This window comes from Volvox carteri, assembly GCF_000143455.1.
Source record: "Volvox carteri f. nagariensis unplaced genomic scaffold VOLCAscaffold_26, whole genome shotgun sequence".
NCBI lineage: Eukaryota > Viridiplantae > Chlorophyta > Chlorophyceae > Chlamydomonadales > Volvocaceae > Volvox > Volvox carteri.
In genome coordinates this window covers 1,534,105-1,556,379 of record NW_003307569.1, presented here as the reverse complement: position 1 = coordinate 1,556,379, position 22,275 = coordinate 1,534,105, and the positions used below count along the sequence as shown (strand labels likewise).

General features: G+C 57.8%; 1 protein-coding gene across 1 annotated transcript; it reads left to right on the top strand.

Annotated features, from left to right (window-relative positions):
- Window positions 1-2,846: 2,846 nt before the first annotated feature.
- Window positions 2,847-21,115, top strand: VOLCADRAFT_105316 (uncharacterized protein; the record flags this gene model as incomplete). Its single annotated transcript, XM_002951945.1, has 23 exons — window positions 2,847-3,132; window positions 3,523-3,605; window positions 3,668-3,891; window positions 4,238-5,121; window positions 5,546-5,661; window positions 6,118-6,195; window positions 6,828-6,908; window positions 7,302-7,447; window positions 8,146-8,657; window positions 9,379-10,127; window positions 10,837-11,214; window positions 11,835-12,542; window positions 12,779-12,901; window positions 13,143-13,275; window positions 13,438-13,601; window positions 14,062-14,228; window positions 14,426-14,552; window positions 15,075-15,174; window positions 15,663-15,798; window positions 16,111-16,503; window positions 16,943-17,918; window positions 20,014-20,061; window positions 20,468-21,115. 23 exons carry the CDS (start codon window positions 2,847-2,849, stop codon window positions 20,873-20,875), a joined length of 7,020 nt encoding a protein of 2,339 aa, XP_002951991.1. The 3' UTR covers window positions 20,876-21,115.
- Window positions 21,116-22,275: the final 1,160 nt, after the last annotated feature.

The following is a 22,275-nucleotide window of genomic DNA, read 5'->3' as shown; positions in this document are numbered from 1 at the left end:
AACATCCTGATAGGGGTAAACTCGCACGCTACCGAGCATTCAACCGATCACATGCATGCTTAGTTGAATGGTGAGATGCGACCCCCCCTTCATTTCGTGCTCGGCAAGCCTGCCACCGCGTACCGGATATGTTGGCGATGTTACAGAACGCTGCACCTTGGTTTCTGTGCGCATTGCGTATGTTGCTCGACCCCGCCGACCAAAGCTACACGTGCCCAACTGAAGACATTCCCGGTGGTTGTGCAGCAGCTATTGAGGCTGTTGCTGGCTGAAATCCATCCTGAGGTGTTGCAACACGGCTAACGCGGGCACGTCCCTATGCACAGCAAATAGCTGTTCCAAGCCAACAGCGGCGTCCATGTCACCGACAACGCTCTAAACGTCTTATCTGTTCTTATGTTTAATTAAGTTTATGTATGTTATACTTTGCGCAACTTTGTAATTTGACTTTACTCTGAATAAGGTGCTGCATACAACTGCCTCTTCGCCAGCGCTTCATCTTCCGCGGCAGTTTCACGAGCCCAGAGTTGCAAGCTACGACGTTGGCTTTCGGTGCTTTTATTTACTGCAAAGCATCCACGCAATAGTCCAGCGTGCGGCTATGGCCAACATGCCCACCTGCGCAACGCGCTGGCGCACCTGGTCCTCATCCGCCAAAAAAGTTTATATACACTTGTACAGGCGCATTTTGAGAATAGCACGCGCGCATCTGCGCGGCAAAATTCGCTCCTGGCTTTTTTGGGACGAGTGTACTTAGGCTTTATTCGCGAAGTACGACCGGACACATTTGTGCGAGGGGCTGCTTAACGATTAACACCTCGGAAGCTGAATGAAGACCAGGCGTACGCGTGAGGTGAATGGCTCTCCACAGAGGGACGGGTAGCAAAAGAATAAACAATTTCGTTGACTTGAACTGACTGCGTGAGGATTCTCAGTAAACAGTTCAGTGTATTCGATATGCCTCGGAAGGCTGAGGAGCTGTGTTGGCTTGGTGCGCGGACGCGAAAAAGCCTAGCTCAATAGATGAGTGATAGCACTTGAAGAATATACAGCGACGGATCGCTTTCAACAATAGCTGCACAATAAACTCGGGGTACTGGCGCCCGATTCCTTACTTCTTACGGCCGCCTACTTCAGGACGACTCGCCGACCTTCTCCGTCGTTTGGCTGTGGGTAAATGAGATGATTATACAATAGGAGCTCTCCTTAAAGCTCCGGCTTGACTTGGCTGGCTCACTCCAGCTTCGTTAACTTGATTTGCGCGATCGCAGTAGGCGAGGACGGGCTGGGAACGGATCCCTGTCGAGCCTAGAGGTATGAGCACTAAGGGCGGACCTTATGGAATGCTGTGTGTACACTCTCTGTCTATCCTGCTCTGATGCGCGTGTCGAGGTAGGGTAGGATTGCAGTCTTGTTACACCAAAACAGTCCTATCAACCCTCCTATGATTATATTATCTTCAATAATATAATAGTCTATACGCTCACGAAGAGTTGCTTCGAGAGCCAAACGACAAATGTTTGGCCTCTTCGCACTCGCATTTATGGCGAAGTACCGACTGATCCACGCCGGGCCTTATCACACCCGGCCCTACCCTGGATGCGTAACGCTCATCCGACTAACGACAGATGAACGACAACCTAACATCCTCAAATCACAACGGAAAGCGCCTCATACGCTACCCAAAGTCTCAAATAAATCAACACGCGGTTCGCCTTACTACCTTCGGTTGGCTTGGCCACCTGCGGATAGCGGCTAACTCGGTCGTGGCACATGATTTGTGCGCTCCAGATGTTTTGGCGTGACACAACCGCCCCATTGGTAGGGTGAGGGCAGATCGGGTTTGCCCCGTGTGTCGCTTTGGTGCGGTTGAGGACGAGCATAACGTGTTTATGGAGTGTCCTGCCTACGACGTTATTCCTCAGGACCTACAGCAGGCGAATGGTACACCTACTGGGAACATGTCAGCTATCTTGGCGTTGGGCGACCAGCGTTGGCTTGCGAATGCGCCTCATAACGCATAACGATGCATCTGCCTAGTTGTATACCGTAGTGACAGGAAATGTTCGTGATTTTATTGTTCGAGACACCCTCAAAATTACACCCGAAATTATTGGGGAAACTTTTGAATTCGTCAGAAGCCAACGCAACCGAAGCAACGGTGCCTGCAATATTCGTTAATGGGTCCGACTCAGAACGCCGATTGACGCAAAAGCTGGCCAATGCATGCACGGTTATTTAGGAGCGGCAAAACCAGCTCTATCCGTAGCTGGGCGCCGCGAGCAAGTGTGAAGCGTCCGCATTGAAGGAGGCTTTGTTGCTTAGGCCGCTTGGCCCTCGGATCCATGTCCGTTCAATTACTATGGATGTATATATGGCCAGAAAAGTGGAATTCGACGAGTAATTACTGTGTTGAAGACATTATACGATTTGGCTTCGGAGCACACATATATTCGTGACGACCGTCGCCTGGAACAGCTTGTAATTTATATGTGACATAATTTCGTGATGCCGTCACGAAATTAAAATCACGAACATTTCCTGTCACTACGGTACCTAGTCACTAGCACGACATATTTTTTCCTTCCTTCTCCTGTTCTTCTGTTTGCTGAGTCGAGTGGTCCATGAACCTGCTGGCTCGTCTGGGCTCTACGAGCTCTAGAAGCTTGTAGCAAACAAACACTTAGTGTCTGACGGCGATAAGCTCGATTGGCTTGCAAGCTGGCCCATTCCAGAGGGTCCAGTCTTTCCCGAGTTTAGGCGACAGCTTCTGGCTGCCTGGGCTCACCCGAGGCTGAGCAGGGCTCCACCGGATTTCCCAGATGGGAAACCGACCGGGGGTTATGATGGCGAAATACGTGTATTGGATGGGTTTGCCGTTTGGGAAATCGGCTGGGACTACCTTGCTTCCGCATATCCGGGTGCTTACCTCATTAGATGTGCACCGTCCTTTCATGCAGTCCCGCATGTGCTGTTCGCCCCTGGCAGCGAATCGTTCCTTTGCTGCTGGAAAGCTTTGCGCGCAGAGGATTTGTGAGTTTTGCACACTGGACAAGGTAGAAGATGAGCGTCATGTCCTAGAACTCCTAGCAACGTTTCATTGTGCATTCAAATCGCTTATATGCTGTCAGGGTGCGCAGACCGTTTTCCCCCAACGGTCGTCGTAGTACATAATGGGAATTTTTACCTTCGCCACTATGCGAACTAAGAAATAGCAAGTTTCTGCATACGACATGTTCTCGTTCAGCTTTCCCATTATATTTGCGTTCTGGTTAGCCACCCCGCGAAGGAAGCTATGTCAAAAAATGGAATAGGCGGATGAAGGCCTTTTGAACCCTTATAATAGTAATGGACTTTGGAAAGGGGTCCCTGCTGCTGCCGATTGCGTCCTGTTATGCAGCCCTCGGCATCATCGTTGCCTCCTTCAAGCATAGTCAAAGCCGGGGAGCTATGGAAGCAAGGTAACAAGTATATGGACCGAAAGATAACATGATGGAATTTTATGGAACATCAACGTTGCAGACAACTTTTATGTATGGCGTAAGCACTACTTCATAATATTTTCTGGAGGCGAGCCATCGATTGGATTGTATTTTCAGTTCAAGGTGTGTCAGATCCATCCTTGACACTAGACAGTCATGTTCTGACCGGGCACTTTGACCTGCAGACCGATGCTTCCCCAGACAAGTCGAAGCCGCTGGTTGGCTGCAGGGTACTGGTACGTGCGGTGATAGTGTGGAGGGATTCGCAAGCGGGGGTCGCACAAAACACGTCAACATCGTTCAAGTCAGAAGCCCTTGGTCTGGGTGCTAAGCATGGCAAACGTACGCAGGACATTTTGGAGCAACAGGGGAGGTTCAGGTTTACCATTGAGTTCAAGGACAAGCAACGGTGCGCTTGCGGGTTTGCGTTATGTGGGATTCCCCGGGCGAGAAGTGGGATTGCCGTACGGGCAATCCATCTGCGTCACAAGCGCTCTGCATGAAGTGGCAGAGCCAGAGTGCTCCACAAGCGCAACTAATGCTTGGCACCATCGGCGCTTCACCGACGACCCTCCCTAGCAATGACTTATCGCCGGCCATAGGCCGCCGTGGCATGCAACCCTGTCACAATCGTTTTCCCAGAATAGACACGGCAGAGGACAAGCGTCTTGGCTTCTGGCACTATAAGTGCACCTCTTGCCTTGCTCCGGTACCGCGTCTCGCAATCCAACATTTCATGGTGTTTCCATCCATAGGTGGTACCTTGCAAGCCACTCAGTCGATGACCGTAAAGAATGGTTGACAGCTGTGGTCGCCCATTATCACGCCCTGCTGCGCCGTTCTGGCGGCTTTAGTTTCCGCCATGGCCACGACGGCGCTCTGGCCGGTGCTCGCCGCCACCATCAAGGGGGTCATGGTCATGCATTTCAGGCGCCGCGCAGCACGGCTTCGTCACCCCCAGGAACCCCTACACGTCGGCAAGCCTCCCCCACAGCCTCCCTGAGGACTTCCGTGGGCGACCTGACGGCAGAGGATGGGGACCGCGATGGGCTCCCCAGTGCCAGTACCAGTGAGCTTGGCACCCCTATTCGCGCCATGCCCTCGGGAAATACGACTCCGCAGTCAGTGACGGGGTCCATGACTTCCATGGCAGGCTTGCAACAGCAGATGGAGCAGCAGACACACTCACGGCGGCCCAGCGGTGATAGCTCGGCAGGGTTCCAAGCCCACGGCCAGGGAAACATCTTCCGGGGCGGGGACGGCTCAACCCGCGGCCGTTCAGCTACTTTGGCGGGCCTGGCGCCAGCTGCAAATTCTGCACCGCCAGGTGGATTCCTGCCGTCGTTTAGCTCGCAGAGCGCATTGCTAACGGCAGCATCGCATGCGCCGAGTTCTGCCAGCAAGGCAAGCGGCTATGCAGGGGCCGCGGCATCGGGTCCCGCACCCGCCGCGGTGAAGGGCTCCTTCTTTACGAAGTTCCTGTGGTGGGACGCTCCCGTGACAACAACGGCGAGGCCAGCACTGTCGGCGGGGGCCGGGGGCCAGCAGCAACAGCAGCAGGCACTGGCAGCAGTACGCCCCCGGCCGTACGAAGTAACACCACTGGGCCCTGACCTGGGACAGCTGGACCTCATATCAGGTGTGTTGTGGTGTGTGGCCTTATAAAAGGCGGAGTGATGCGACGGGGACACGCAATCCGGGTCCGTATTAAACACAATCTGTGATTCGCGATGCTGGCAAACGGAGTTATGAGGGCAAAGGGTGTGTTCGTGAAGGGTAACGGGGTCCGTGCGGAGGACCTGAAGCGGAGGATCACGGTCTGTGCTCCGTCGGCTGTCGCCAGCTGCCGGTGTTGCAGAGGCGCCATGTGATGGTGCGGGCGAGCTGTGGTGGTTGGCTGCTTCCATTTGCCCTTTGTCATGTATCCGCATTTGCAACAGGGACAAGCATATTGGGAGGGAAGCAGCTAAGGCAGATGGCATCACCAGTAGGTATTCGGACGGTCGATTTTCTGGCAATTCATTTTCGATATGCTGCACATTCTTTGTGGGCCTGCGCTGCAGGCAAGTTTGACGGGTCGCTGGTGACGTCCTCGGTGTGTGAGCAGTTTGAACGTGCGCGGACATATGTCGACAAACACCCGGAGCACTTCAGCGAGCGGCAGCGCGGCGCACTGCAGGTGAGGGCCATCCGCGCTTGGAGTGAAACAGGGGAATTTTATTCCTTTCGGGGCAAGGACAGGGGAATCAGCTCTCTTGGGCATAAGGAGAAATCACTGGCGGCATTGGGCGTCCCGCGGGTTTGGGCTGTGGCCAGGGTAATTTATGGTGGGGACATTCAGCTCATGGGCATTGTAATAATGTGCACTGCACGCACGGCGTGGCAAGGAACTTGCCGCCGTGGTACCTTGCAAAAGTTATAATGCAAGCGTGTCTGGGAATGCCGATGATCCCCGGTTCCCTCACACCAGATGTATTGCACCGAACCGCTGGCTGGTGGCAACGGCGTGTGTGCACCCGGAGCACTTTCCGGAAGGGCATGTGTTTGTCACAGCTTCTTGGCTTAGTGAAGGTGTTTCCGCCCAGAGACATGTGCTCATCTTGCTAGCGAAGCCACCTGCCTTTGCTGCCTTCAGAACTGGGCATCTCTGGTGGAGGGTCAGGCTGCGACTCCGGACGTGCTCATGGCTTGCAAAGCGCTCTACGTCTTGGAGGTACGTCTGTGAGTATTGGGCCCGGCCTTACACGGAGTCGTACAGGCTTTTGTACGGTTAACCCCCACTAACTTTACGAAGGTTCTTGATTGGGTTCACAAGTAGTGGTGTGTTAGCATTGTATACTTCTGCAGGGGTCTTGCAATGTAAGCCAGCAGTAGCCACTTTCCATAACTTGGTACTTTGGACGCGTGGCACTCATTGGATACTGGTCGCAAAGTCAACCCTGAAGTGGACCCGATTGCTGCCTCGCTTTGGCCTTTCAATATTGCTATCAAACCTCTAAATACTTGTTGTAACCACCGTCGGGGTCAGTGCATGGCTGCCTTCGCCTGAACACCTACCCACTACTGACGCCGCATGTCAGTAGTGGCATATGCGTGCTCGTTCATCATTGGCCACTGGTGTTGTGCACCCCAAAGTCCACGAATCTGTAATTCTTCGGTGTGTGATGTACGTGAGCATACCGGGGCGGGAGCTCCCTAAGTCCACCAGATCCCCGATCACGCCATCGGCATACGCCAGCCTTGTGCCGGTATCCGCTGGTTCTTGTAACAACATTGTAGCTCCCCGCCGTCCGGATGACGTCTCGCTTGGCATTACCCCGGCCCGCCCTCCATGACCTGCCGCAGGTCACCCGTGTGCGGCCCGACTGGTCCGCAGCTGACGAGGGCGACACCTCATTTGCAGGGCCTGAGGCCGTCATCGTGCAGGTGCGGATGGGGAGTCGGCTTCGTGGGGCATCCAGGATTGGGGGATGCGGGAACGCTAGAGCGGCCGAACCGGTATGACATGAGCTTTTTCTCATCAACTTCTGCAAGACTTTAGGAGGATGCTTACACCTGCCCGTTCCGTTCCGTTTAAGCCAGGTCAACGGGATATAGCTTGACCACACCCCATCAGAGTTGCGCATGGCAGAAGCTAGTTCAGTTCATGGTTAGCAAGTTAGGCCAGGGTAGGGGCCAAAGCCAGTTCATCCCGTTGCATACGGCCTTACAGCATCCCAGGTCGCGGATCGTGGGCTCTATCGCCGGTCCTTGGGAACAGCGCTCAATCGCATGAGGGGCAGCTTGTTTTCTTGTGTTCCCCTTTCCATTCTCTTGCAGGTACGTCGCATGCCAACGGCGATCAGCCTGACTACCTTAAAAGAGTGCCTGGACTACTGCTCCAAGGACTGGCTGGACATGTTTTGTCGGCTGGATGGAGCTACTCTCCTGCTGGACGTGCTTCGGAGCCACGAGGGCCCAGCGAGGTGCGGGAAGCCGGGCGTAAGAGGGGACTTTACGAACCGGCAGAAAATTCCCATTTCCGCAACACCACCATCTGCAGTCATGTCCGTGTCGGGGAGAGTGTTTTTTGGCTGCGGCCGTGCCTAAACCCGCACCTGCTGTACCATCTGCAAGCGATATTTTCTCCTTGGGAGCTTCATGCCTTTCCACTCGTGCACCATCACCTGCCCGTGCACACGCACGCATGCACGCACTCAAACATAAATCGCCAACCACGAGAGGCGCCATCGACTTTTGACACCTGCACGACCCTGAATCATCTACACTGTTTCTAATACTGTGTCCCTCACCGCTAAGGTGGAGGCGCCGCTTGAAGGATAGGTACCTGCAAGAAGGGAAAGGGTGTCTTTGTATGGGGGTTGGGGGCGACAGAGTTCTGGCCACCGTGAGAAGCGGACCAGGGACCGCCGTCGCTTGGAGCAGCGTGACACGACGGTGTCAAATCTGACAGAAAACTCGCGAAGTGAGCTACTACGGAAGACACAGCTACTATACCAAGCCAACCGGCCCCGTACACTGTACGGCAATCAACCGACATAACCGCTTTGCAAGCCGAACGCAGGAAACCTTGGTTGCCGCTGCAATCTGTGCATTTGTGAAACCCGATAGCTTTCCACGTAAGCGATTTTCCCTCTCGTACCACTCACCGTCACGCCCGCAGGCAAGGCATTCCCGAGGCCCTCGAGGCCCTCATGGTCACGCTGCAGTGTGTTCAATCGCTTACCTCCAAACCCGGTGGCATGGCGGCGGTGCTGGCGGTGCGGGGCTTCACTCGCGCAGTGGCTGCCCTGCTTCGCCCCGTGGACTCGGACACCACCCGGGTGGCTCTGGAGCTACTGACCAAGATGCTGTTGTTCCATGACCAGAGCTATCGCCAGGCACGGTCTCTTGTTGCTTCGGGAGAATATTGTTGCTCGATGACGGTCGTGAGGGAAATAGCGATACCCTTCCACAGCCTGACGTCTGAAAGTAGTGCAACTGTGCCTTGTTCGGTTTCGGGAAATGCGGCTCTCACGCAACCCAGCTACCTTATCTGCGGCCATGTGTACATAGGCGACAGCGTGCATATCCTCACGGACACGGAAAGGAACGGTATGCGAATGTGCCGCGTGCGTGCGTGTTGTACAGGTTGCTTGGGTGCTGCTGTGTCTCGTTTGAAACCCTTCGAGCATGGTGCGTCTAGCTCAACTCATCACGCCGTGTTTTCAAGTTTTGTAAGTTGTTCACACCAGGGCTATTGCACGCCGGGAGCTATCAATCCGTTAGGTTCAGGTTTGCCCTTTTCAGTCTCCTGATGGGCGCCATCTGGGGTCTGGTACGTGCTCCGGCCGTCCGCAGGTGCTGATGACGCTCCTGGGGTTGCCGGAGGGTCTGCAGATAGGGCGAAACACCTCACTCGCGTCCTCGTCCACGGCGGGAGCTTCAGTGGATGCCTCGCAGGGCAGCAGCGGGCAGCAACCTCAACCGCAACTCGCCACAGGAGTCTTGCAGGGAGCACCGGTCGCGGCAGCGGGCCCTAGCTCTCCCACACGTGGTTGGGCTCAACAGCCTACCAGCGGCGGTTGGGACGCCACACGTGGCGGTGCCGGGCCGCCGCTCCCCCCGGGCCCGCCGCCATCGCCGCTAGGAGCGGACACCGGGCGACGCGCAACACCAGCGGCGCCGCCCCAGCCGCCAGGGCCGCCACCGGCCCCGCTGGCGGCTGGATCGGCGAGAGGAACGCCGCCTCCACCCCCGCCGCCCGGTCCTCCGCCGCCGCCGGTCACCGGTGGAGGCCGGGGATTGCCTGCGCCGCCGCCGCCGGGCCCTCCACCGCCGCCGCCAGTCAGCGGAGTAGCCAGGGCGGCGGCAACACCACCGCCGCCGCCGCCGGGCCCTCCACCGCCGCCGCCAGTCACCGGAGTAGCCAGGGCGGCGGCAACACCACCGCCGCCGCCGCCGGGCCCTCCACCGCCGCCGCCAGTCACCGGAGTAGCCAGGGCAGCGGCAACACCACCGCCGCCGCCGCCACCAGGTCCTCCGCCGCCGCCACCCGTTGTGGTTACACCCAGAGGTGCCCCGGCCCCGCCGCCACCTCCTGGGCCGCCACCACCACCGCCGGCTGTTGTGAGACCGCCTCCACCGCCGCCTCCCCCGGCGCCGCCACCACCACCGCCGCCACCGCCGCCCTGTTTGCAAATGTCCGGCGGCTGGACATACCTCCCAGGCGCAACTGTTAAGGTGAACGAGAGCACCCCTAACTTTCACAGTAGTGACGGCGTCGAGGAAACCACTTGGGATTACGGCACCCGGCTTCCAGACGAGTGGACCCGAGCTCTGGTAGCGAACACGCCTGGGACGCAACATGTTCCACTGTTCCGATGGGTGGATGCGGGTATGCCGCCACCACCTCCGGCACCCCTCTCACCGCCGCCGCCACCACCGCCACCACCGCCCGGCCCTCCACCGCGGCCAATAGTGGTCATCCCCAAGTCGCCGACCAGCTATGTATCATCGCCAAACGACGGCAACGATCAAGGGCCATTTTCATTCAGCACACCCCACAGGACAGGAGACGAGGATGATGAGTCTGAGGGGACGCCGCTGCTTGGTTCCGCCGGCATTGCCTCACGGTCTGGCTTCTCCACTAGGACAGCAGCCCAGGTGCGTCGCGCTGCATCTTCCATCCCGGTTGTAGCACACCCACGTGCTGCCTGTAGTCCTAGGTGGGCCTTGTTAGGATTGAATCACCTGGGTTGGGGAGCAGGGGATCAGAACGGATTACCGGTGTTCAACCCTAAGGCCCGTATTTGTGGCGACAAATACGGTTATAGGCCAGGAGTGTCCGTCATGTGAGGGCGGGATGGCTCAGGTCAAGATCAATCCTTTCAAATTTATTGGGTGGAAACAGGACACGTTTTCTACAGACAGTTTTGTTCGATCATGGTGTCCGTAGGCTACTCCGCCGCCGCCGCCAGGGCCGCCGCCGCCGCCTCCCATAACGGTCGTCGTGACGAATCGAGCTTCGCCGAGTGCACCGCCACCGCCAGGGCCGCCGCCGCCGCCTCCCATAACGGTTGTCGTGGCGAATCGAGCTTCGCCGAGTGCGCCGCCACCGCCAGGGCCGCCGCCGCCGCCACCCATAACGGTTGCCGTGGCGAATCGAGCTTCGCCGAGTGCGCCGCCACCGCCAGGGCCGCCGCCGCCGCCACCCATAACGGTTGCCGTGGCGAATCGAGCTTCGCCGAGTGCGCCGCCACCACCAGGGCCGCCACCACCGCCGCCGGTGGCTGTGGTGAACAGGGCCGCGGCCCCAGTGCCCCTCGGGGCGCCGCCTCCCCTTGCTCTCGCCGGCGTTGCACGTGCGTCCGAGCCGCCTGCGCCGTCCTCACAACCAGTGAACCCAGATCCTCGGAGCCAAACTTCAGGAGCATCGGCGACCGAGGGCTCCACCAGTGCACGTCAAAGCAGCGGCGGAGCGCCGGTGTGCTCAGCAGGTGTTGGGCCAGCGGCGGTGTCAGGGCTAAGTATGCAGCCGGGCGGGCCTGGCAGCACCTGTGCCGACGGTGGAGCTATGGCCTTGGGGGTTGCAGGTGCGCGTAGTGACGGCGATCAGCACCTTGCTGCGGAGGTGGCTGAGGAATACGTGTCAGCGCTTCTTGACCTGCTGGATATGGAGAATGACAAGTTCGACCAGGACCTGGTGCTGCATGTGGTCAAATTCATTAGCGTGGTGCTGGTCAGCCCCGAGGTAAGCAGGCCGGCTAAGGGGCCTCCAAGAGGGGGATTAAAGGGGAAGCCTGCGCGGCATTCCTCGGCGCTATCCTCCTCACCTGGGCCATTAGCAGCGGCAGCAGCATTTCCCCCTGTTGTACACGTGTTGAACGTGTTTCGTGTTGTATGTGGGGGGGGTCACATCACCGTCAGCGAAAGCTGCAGCGAACTACTCTAGAGGAGGGTGCATGCAGTCCAACAGCTGAGCTGCAGTCCGGTCGGCCTCATCGTAGCACCGGCTGCTAATGGGGGAGGAGCGGCTGGAAAAGACACATACAAGGAGCGGCAATGCAGTAAAAACATGTAATAGTCAGCACATGACAAGCAGTATTCCAATCATAAGGGCCGCCGGTAGCTACCTGGCTCTGTGCGTCCTCCCTTATCGCACACGATTCCCGCACAGGGCCACCTTTACCAACCCAGCGACATCTCCAGGCAACTGGTTTAGTGAGAAGACGGAAACACGCGAGTAGCGATGATTACCTTCTGCGCACAGCTGCACTGGGCTCCCTCCGTCCCGCATCCCTCCAGTACGTAATCCATAACCCGCAAAGTTGCACTGCTCTCCGCACGTCACGTCACGTGATGCCGCCGCAGGCGGAGGCCAATGGACCACTGATGCAGCGCTTCGTGGACGCGCTCATGTCACGGCGCCTGCTGAGCCTCTTTGCCGACCTCACGGGGATGGATAACACCTTTCTGGACAAGGAAGTCATGGCCATCAAGGACACCATCATGCAGATTGTCGCGCCGCTGCCGCCACCGCCGCCACCGCCCGAACCAGAACCCGCGGCGTCAGTGGTGAAGCCGCTGCAGCACTCGGCGTCTTTTAAGCCGCAGCAGCAGCACCCTCTGGCTCCGCTGCCGCGGACACCGCTGCCCGGCTCGCCACCGCCACAGGTCGTCATTCCCGGGTTGTCACCGGCCGACTCATCGACCCCACCGCCGCCGCCGCCACCAGCGGCGGCAACACCGCCGCCGCCGCCGCCCCCGGGCATTTTCGCAAGGCCGGCGTCCGTGCCACCTCCGCCTATGGCGACACCGCAGCGGTATACTGCTAAGCCGGTTCCTCAGCCGTCTAAGAAGATGAAGCAGCTGTTCTGGGACACTATTCCTTACGCACGCTTGCATGGCACGTTCTGGGTGGAGCAGGACCTTGATGAGGAGTGCAAGGGGCCGAGTGATGCTGCTGCCGCCACCGGCTCCCAACAGGCGGGAGAGGTGCCCGAGGGCGAGGGCGAGGAGGAGGGCGGTGAGGGACCTCCCTCGTTGGACTGGTCCCTGATGGAGGAGATGTTTGCTCAGGTGGGAAGGGTTTAGGAATTGAGTTGAGTTGGATATAGAGGGGGATGTATAAATGTAGAGTCGCAGGCGGGTGGGGTGGATGGGGCTAAGCGAAGGATCAGTGGACCCCGACGTGATCCGAACACGGACTCCACTGCCCAGTCGGTGGGCATGGGCGCGTTGCCTGCAGGGTGGAACATCTCCCTGATGTCTGTTGTTGTGTGCCGGTGTGCACACACACCTCTTCCCGGCACCAGGTGATCAAGGCTCGCGCCACCCCCGCCAAGACCTCCAACAACAGCAAGCAGCAGCAGAGCGTCATTGACTCCAAGCGGGCTTACAACATCGGCATCCTCATGGGATCAAAGATCAAGATTCCGGTGGGTGGGTGGGTGGGTGGGTGGGTGGGGGCTAAGGAGTGGTGCTTCCCACCCCGCCCGTCTGGTGGTCCCGGTCCCCATTGGGTTATATGGAATCTCGTATCGGAGGCGACGTGCCGTCCGACTGTTGATCATACTCCCCATGGCGTCCTTGATCTGTAGGGCCCCGTCCTTCCTCCCCCAGGCAGTTAATCGCTTGCTTCTTGCATGTGTTCCCCCATCCCCCGTCTGGTGGTCCCAGGTGGATGCTCTCCGCGCGCGTGTGGTCCAGTTGGACCCGCGGGCCTTCGACAGCGAGGAGGCGGTGGGGGCACTGCTGCAGTGTGTACCCTCACAGGACGATGCAGCGGCACTGGCGGCATACCGGGACAGCGGTGAGTGCGGCGCTCCCGGGAGGACATAGACATCCACTTTTATTCCATTTCCCCCTCCTTTGCGCTTGCCTTGTTCCCTCACCCCCTCGGGACTTTGGAGGTCGGCAGTTGATCATCAACTTCTGCACATGATTCCCACTCCCTTCCCCCTACCCCCGACAGGTAAGCCGCTTGAGGACCTGGGTGAGGCGGAGAAGGTGTGCCTGCAGCTCATGAGTGTGCCCGCAGTGGAGCAGCGGCTCAGGGTGTACAGCTACAAGTTCCAGACGCCACATAAGCTTAAGAGCGCTAAGCAGGCGAGTGGGGCGACGGGCACCAGGAGCTGTGTGGGTATTTTTGACTACCAGGGCCCGCGGTTGCATGGAGAACGATGTGGTGTTGTGATGGCTATGCGGCTTGGCGCCCTGGCGCCTGGGTAGTGCAGACGTGTGTTGGAGGCTGGACTGCATGGCGGGTGGGCAACGACATGTGGTAGGGAAAGCACTGCATAGGAAAGGCCAATAACGGCCTTCGCGCCTTACAGCGGCGGCAGAGGTGGGCCAGTGACTCTTCCTGTGCACATACCACAAAGCACGGCAGCAGCAGGACACCACCGCCGGTTGGTTGCCATTCTTATGCCTGTGCATGGACATTTCCTGTTCCTTTTTCCTGTCTCCTATCTCTCTTAATGCAGCAGCCAGGGGGCCCTTGTAGGTCTTTTAGGCCATATCTTGGTCAACTGTGTCTTTCTTCCCTTAACTCCTTTTGTCCCGTCCCACCTACCCACGTGAACCCCCTGCCCTGCAGGTGTTCGCCGCCAACCTGCGGGCCATTGAGGCCATGCGCACCAGCCCCATGTTCCACAGGGCTCTGAGACTGGCCAGGGACGCGGGCAACTTTATGAACTTCGGTACACGGCTGGGGAACGCCATTGGTTTCCGGCTGCGCGCGCTGCCCAAACTGCAGGATACCAAGTGCGTGGGGCCGGGGCAGGGGTGTGGTGAGAGCGTTGTGTGAAATGAGGGATTCAGGGTGAAGAACGGGTTAGGCGCAGCAGTCAAGCTAGGCAGGGTTGCACTCAGCCGGACACACCTCACACCGGATCACTCCTCCCCACCCCCTCCGCTTTGCCGCCCTCTTGACCCGCCACTCACACACTGCCTGAGCACAGGTCGGCGGACGCAAAGCACACTCTGCTGAGTGCTCTTGCTCTTGAGGTGATGCGAGTAGGCGGCCGCAGCACCGGGGAGAGCGTGCTGGCGGACGAGATGGGGACGCTATCGGACAGCATGCTCAAGGTGAGACGGCGAGCACGGGCGGGGTCCGGCTGGGGGGGTTCGTTGGATGCTGGGTTTAGGAGACGCTAGGAAAGGAGGCCACCGACACTCAGGCGCAGGGAGCTCGGGAGGTTGGCGACATCCGCAAGTCAGTTGGCCACTCGCATGGGCCGGTGTATTGCACCGGCAACACACATGGACGGGAGCTCCGGAACCGACTTCCAATTCAGGTTTCTAGCTGGGGTTTTGCACCCCTAGTTGGGGCGCGGACTTCTGCCTGACTTCCCCTAAGTCAGCCAGCTTGGCACTGCGTCCCTGCATTACTTAAACACGGTGCCTATCTCCAGCAGATATTTGTCTCACGAAGATTCCATTGTTTACCCCCCCCCTTATTACGATGTGCCTCCTTTCTCAGACGTTGTCTAGGTTCAGCTGAGTTTTCCCAATGAAGGTTTCCGTTTTTTCTCCTGACCTTAGCTTGTCGCCCTTCCCTTTCCTCGCTCCCTGCCTCCTGGCGCTTGTGCTACCCGCTGCCACTGCCAGGTGAGCCACGCGGAGGCGGGTGAAATGCTGGCCATTGCGGAGCAGCAGCTGGACGAGATCCGGGGCTTCCTGAAGACCTACACGCCCATCACGGACGCAGGTGAGGTGCGAGCCTCCGACTGGGACAGCCTTAAGGATGGGAAGGAATGTGGAGAGGACTCACGGCCCTGTTTTGAGCCTTCCACCCTAGGGTGTGGGTTACGGGTCAATACAGTAAAAAAATCAGATGTCGCATGTTGCCTGCATGTCGTTGTCAGAGAGGGGGAAAAGGGTCCCAACCTTGAGGGAACAGCAGCACAGGTATCCACCTGTAGCATGATGGGGCGTAGTGTTGTTGCCGTCTAGGAGTGTCTGGAGCCGTGCAGGAAAGTGTTCCGGTGGGCCAGGGCTAGCTCACTACATCTTGGTCTGTGGTTGTGGTTATGGTTGTGGTGTTGTCGATTACGGGACCGTTGATTTTGTTATGGTGTGTATAGCAAGCGGGAAGCACTCCATTAATTTCTTTTACTGAATTGTTATGCTTATTTTTTAGTTTATGCAAGCGGCGGCTGTTGTGCGAAAACCCTGCTGTGATGGTTGATCGGGCAGGATGGGAAGCAGCCGATCTCGCCATGACAGGAGCTGTTACCTGTGCAGGTGTGGAGGACACCTTTGCCACAACGATGGCGGCTGAGTTGGAGGCCATGGAGGCGCAGTACTCAGAAGTGCGCGGCATGCAAACCTGGTGAGGGGAGTGGGATTACTACGGGGTTTAGAAGGGATGGCACATCCCTTGAGCAATCCCTTTAGCTTATGTCCCCCATGCAATCCTGGTCTGGCTGATTTTCCCTACAGCCGTACCCTTTGGGATAGCGCCCCAGTTCGTAGCTTTACCGGGGGAGAGAACTGCGGGGTAGGCATTTCCGGTAAGGCAGGCGCGCAGGAGTCCCTGGTTTCGCACGCCTTCCAGGCCGTTTCTGCTGCGTAAATCCTACAACACCTCAGCACTTGCGCCACCGCACGCCACGTGCCACGGTATGCTCCGCTGACAATGCAGCATGAAGGAGCAGTACGAGGCCATGCTCAAGTACTTTGGAGAGAACCTCAACTCGACGCCGAGCGACACGGAGTTCTGGGCGGGAATTGCGGCATTCGTGGACAAGTTCAGTGCCACCCAGAAGGCCCTGCTGGCGGTGAGACGGCCGCTGGGAGGGGAACAGGGGACTGAGCGCCAACTCGGGGAGTGGTTGGGGGATGGGACTAGCTCCATGTTATGGCTCCATGAGGCCAAGGATGTGAAGCCGACTTCATCATTGGGGATTGTGACCCTTTCGCTTCATCGTCCAGGTCGAGGTTGGCGGAAGGGCTTCTTGCCCATGCCCAGTAGAGTAGAGTATGACGTCCCACATCCGGGCGTGTCCAAAGTCACCAAAGGCATCAATGGTATGCCGTGCGCCTCATGGACGGCCACGCATCCACTGGCCAACTCCGCATGGCATGGTATGCATGCACATTCCAGCCCGGCCCCCTTCCGCTATCTGGCGCTTCCGATTATCTGCCGCCCCTGGTTACCTGCCGCAGGAACGGAAAGAAAAGGAAGAACGCGAAGCAAGGAGGCGGCAGCGTGAGGCGGCGGATGCTGAAAAGGCCAGAAGGCGAGTTCGGGAAGTGTGGGATGGGAATGCAACAGGCATCGCTTGCTGTATGGAGGTATTCCTTTCCATAGCGTTTTCCTCGTGTATTGGGCTCAAACCAGTGGCTCCTTTCGATTGCCGGGATTGCCAGGTTTGAAGGGAATCTCGGTCTGCCCCGGGCCGGGTGTCGCGATGTAAGCCCACTTCACTGCTGCTATCACTGACACGGCTGTTGTTGCTCCACCTTTCACTCAGGCTGACCCAAAAGCGGCTGGAAACCCTGGAAGCGCGTGAGCGGCTGTTGTCGTCTGGCCGCACACCGTCGAAGACGATGAGTCTAGCAGGTGCCCCTAACGGGACTACCAACGCACTGGCGGCGGCTGCTTCGGCGGTGCTGCACACACATCCGGGGACGCCATCGCATGACGGCAGCAGCAACGGCGCGGCTGGCCAGACAGGCAGCCCTGGGTTCCTTTCCCCCCTGACCCTTCTGACATGTCAGCAGGGCGACACCCCGCGGGCCACAATTCGCCCCACAAGTACCCTAAGGCTGGACTCCTCCCGCGACGACGAGTCCGGATGGCCCCTCAGCAGCCCCATACGCGGGCAGAGCTTTGCCGCGCGGCTATCTGAGGTGAGCTTTGCCAGTTCGTCGCACGTCGTCTCCACGACGACACTTGGCAGCCCTGATGCGGCAGCTGCACCGGCGCCGGTGCAGCTGCCTCCGCCGCGCCTTTCAGCCAGCCAAGCGGGCCATGGCGGCGGCAACCACGCGCCTGGGCTAGCCCATGGCCGGGGGGAGGCTGCTATGGCGGGCCTCGCGGCAGCGGCTGCGGGGCTGGCAGCGGCGACGGCGTCTGTGTCTTCTACAGCTGCCGCCGCTGCTGTGTGTGCAGCCGTGCACACTCGGTCTGTCAGTACCGGCAGCGCTGGCCAACTGGCCTCGTTATCTACAAGCACCACGCAGCAAGCTTCCGCTGCGTCAGCCCTATCGGACGCTACGTTGCTGCTGCAGCCGCCGCCTTCGTCCATGGCTGAAGCAGCGGCGCAGAAAGCAGCTCAGGAGGAGCGGGAGATACAGGCGGCCAAGCAAGTTAGCAACAGGCGACTGGCCGACATTTTGATGGTGGAAAGCAGGCGGAGGAAGACGGCAGAGGGAATGCTGGCAGCAGCGGAGTCGGCTGCACCGGGCACCGCTACGTGCTCAGTTTCATCTGGCTCCCTCACCCCGGTGGGTTCGCTAGCCAGGGAGGGTAGTGGGGTCCTGACCGCTGGCATTACCACCGCCGTGCTCCCCTTGCCGCTGCCGGCCGACTGCGGCCGGAGCGCAGCAAGCAGCGCAACAGCAGGTAACGGCAGCTTTTGTGCACTTCTTGGTGATGGTGATAACGCTGCTACTGCTGAGGGTGCTGGTGGTGGTGCTGGGGGCCGCATAACCGTTCGACGGAGCATGCAGCTGAGCGACAACGACGGAAGTGGGGCCGGCAGTGGCTCTGGCGAGACTGGCTCACCTGGGAATATCAGTTCAATGGGTTTGGTGCGCTCGGTGTCCCTGGCGGGGCGACAGCCGGCAGCAAGTCTGGGCATGTCTAGGACTTCTTCGATGCGGGAGGGCAATGACGACTGGAAGATCCAACTCACCGTGCGGGACCTGCTTGATACCATGATTGACGAGCTGGCTTACGGAGACTATTAGTTGTTAGCTGTGACGGGTTGCTGCTGTGGGCTGTGAAGGAAGTCCTGAGTGTGGTGTCTCTCAGCCCGGCATAGGGTGAGATCGGCTGCCGTTAAGGGTACGTGGGGCCTAGCGGCGGGTGTAAGATGTGCAACGATGACCTGGTCTGCATGGCTGCACCCTACTTGACGGCTACAACGGTGGCATGGCGCGGCAATCACATCACAGTGTACTACTGCACCAGTACGCATGTCGCAAGCGGGTGGGTGCAGATACGAGGGGGGTTGGCTTCATTTCTCATTGAGGACAGACTTGACGAACCTCTTCAACTTCTAATGCTGGCGGGCTCTCTTTCTCGTGCTATCGCAGAAGATGATAGGTAGGTAGCTAGGTAGCTAGGCAGCTAGGAAATCGGCAGGTTTTCAACGCAATGGCGGACAGGAGGAATTTGTGATCTTGACCTCTCGTCCCGACTTCTCAACCCCATGGATTTGCATGTACTAATGTATGCATGCATGCATGTAGCAATATACGTTCATCTGGAGCACTGGAGTGGCGGCCCAGCAGGTTAGCCCGCTCGTCGCCTGGTGGTTTGTTCAGCGGCTTGTGGTGGCGATAGCGGGTTTCGCCTCACCTCATGATTTTGACTTGCTGTTGAGACGGGCAGGGCTTTCGCGGAATTTTGAATTGGGCGTCCCGCGGAGGGCATCAGATGCTCCGGGACCCCGGAGGAGAGCTGTGTAGCTGTACCCGGCCGGGTTTGCATGACCGTTGAATCCTAAGGACCCTTGGGATCCAAAGGTGGGTGGTTTGCCTAGTTTCGGACCTTGTTTTCCCACTTGGTATATTGCCTTTACTTAAGTCCGGTTGTGTAGGAGGAGATGAACTGAACACTGAATGGGATTCTGCTTATCTCGGACGGTGGATGCATTTATGTGCTGTCCTTGTACGGTACCATTGCACATGATGCTCTCCTTTCGTTGCATTTGGTGCATTTGCTTTGCGGAGGGAGTCACTAACTTCCCGCGTCGGCCTGCATGCATTTGGCGGATAGCCACCCCTGCCGCTGCACGAATGTACGGTGTGGAAGCCGTACGGAGAGGCAGTCAAGGCAACCGCCTGAACATAGCGCCACAGCTCCAAGCCTGCGCCCGCTATTAAGGTTGCTTTTAAGTAGTAGGTGACGTGTAAACCAATGGCTCGGACTAATAAAATGTCAGACCACCTCGGTATAATCGCCACAGTTTGAGGCAGCTTTTGAAGGACCTTAACAGCACTTAATGGCAGCTGCCTTGTGGCAGACCCAGGACTAGACCCTGGACCTCGACCCAATAGACTTTAGACCGATCCAAGAGCCCACTAAGACATTGTCAAATGCGCAGCTGGCGCTTCCAAAAATGACCAGGTGTCTCGCCAAGCCTCCCTTTCAGATGTCTCGTCCACGCCATACAGCCCTATACGGCTTTTGAATTCCGGAGGGTTGCCATAATCGGAACTTAACAGATGCTCGGCCGCAACTTGTCGTTCTTTTGGCTATAGACCCAGAGAACGTCCCCGGTTCCATCCATCGGTACAACGTTACTCGGTAGCCTTACACGGAAGGATAGGATAGCCCTTGAACACACAGAATGCCTTCCGTTCCGTCCTGTAGGACGTTAGGGTCCTGCTAAAAAACCCGGTTGCTAACATCTTCTCGCAGGTGGGTACGCAGCTGCTGGAGGTCGTTTCAGATAACCGCGCGACATGTCCCGTTTTCACCTGACAGCAGTTATACCACAAACCAACGCATAGTGGAAGCTGACACATGTCGCGCACATTTCTATGATCTACACGCACACGTGATTTCCAAACATCTTAGAACTCTTGCACGACCAGGGTTCAAGCAGTTCAACAATCCTTCACCATGCGGATTCCGTTGCGCTAAGACGCTCAATTTCTCCCCCTCGGCATCCTAACAGCTACAGCTACAGTGTCAGTGCGGAGGGGTCCATCAAAGCCGGGGGGAAGCCATGGGCGTTAGAAACGATAGTCAAAGTTTATGTTATGGAGTCGGGGGCGATTATCATCATCCTCCCGCTCTGGGTGCTGCGTGCCTAGTCTCCCAGAGCTCGGATAAAACACTAGCTAAATGCCAGAGGGGGTGCCTCGGTCATGACGGTGTACAGTCACAAAGCCTGCAGGACATGCGGGCGCTCACGGTCATTGGGCCTATTAACCTTTCACTCCCAACAGCCCGACCTAAAGCGCACAAGGACTTGGTGCAATCGCTGGGGGAGGGCGGTCTCTGCGTGAGCGAGCCATCCAGGGCGCGCTCCATCACGGCAGTGTCAACATCCAATTATGGTAACGGCACGCCTTGGCCCCAGTGGGGAAACGCCTGGGGTTACCCAAGGTGTTCTCGCACGTCCAACGTGCATCAAGCCTCTTCACGAAACCCCCAGAACGTCTCCCACGGGCAGCATGAGGTTAACGCAATGCGCCACCAGATCATCCCTGCACAAATCAGCCGGTAAGGTTATGCCCAAGCTGGTTATAAAGGTCATGGCCTGCTCGCCCAACATTCATTGTTACCGTCAAATGCCCGGCCCATGCCGGCCACAGAAGCTCTATGACACTGAGTGCCCGGCCTTTTTGTCACCAAAATGGAGTTCCAGAACCTTAGCACTAAATTAGCCCAATGAAACTGGAGTGGCCTCTGCGACAACTCATGGTACAGCGGGACCACAGTCGAGCTCCTGGCTCCTACCACCATCCACATAAACGCACGCTGTTTCTGTACCATGGGATTAGCCATGGCACTCTCAAAGCTCGCATTTAGAAATTCGGGTCCCCACACTTGCGTCCCATAGGAAAATACAGGCAAGACAAGCGAATTATAGGGTGACATGCCAAGCTTAGGTACAGTAACTTTCTTATAGAGGGCAGTGAATCCAAAAGTGGTTCGCTTCCCTGCCGCAAGTACAGTAGCTGGTTTTAGTGCAGGCGGCAAACCGTTGGTTCGTCCCGTAGTGCAGCCTGAGACACCGTGCAGTTTCATTATGGGCCAGCAAATGCAACATCTCCCCACCCAGCCGGTACACGGACCCCACAAGCGACCTCCTCTCCGTACGTTTGGCCCCAAAGGCCAGCACCTCATACTGAGCAGCGTTAGCAGTCATCCAAGTTGCCTTGAAAAAAGCCTCGAGCAAGCCGAGAAGGCATTGCACCCGCTCATAGCCGGTTGCTATGCGCGACGCATCATCGGCAAATAGCAAATTTGTGAGTTCGCTGTCCCCCAGTGCCACGCTTTGGTCCTGCAGTATGGACCGCCAAAGGGGGCGGTGCAGCCAGCAATCCTTGTCATGAGCATGGATGTAATGAGCAAATACATCGATGAAATGCCCAAACAGGGTAACGCTTAATGGGCACCTTTGCTTAGCTCCGCGCCCTACCGAGAACTTGGGCCACAGCCGTTCTCCTAACTTTACCTAGGCCTTAACATCGGCGTAACTAGCCTTGCGAACATCGAGGACTCGTCCCTGAAGCCCGTACGATTGTAGGAAGTGTCAGAGCGTCTCGTGGTCCAGAAAGTCAAAAAGTTAATTTGCATGGCGGCTTGGCGCCAGCCATCATGTGCCTAGCGATGAGGTGATTAAGTGTAAACAGGTGGCGCCCAGGGCCAAGTCCACGCCTACATCCGGCCTGGCTTGCGGCACGGATCCCATGAGTTAAACAGTATTTGTTAACCCACCGTGCATTCACGTTAGCGTACAGCTTGCAAGTGCACCCCCTACCGTAACGCCACGGTAATTGTCATACCAAGACACATCCCCCTTCTTAAAGACGGGGAAGAGGGTGCTAGTGGTGAAGGTGCTCGGGTACTCAGCCCTCAGTATACGCGGTTAAATAGTTCCATCAGTTACGGTGCCAACAC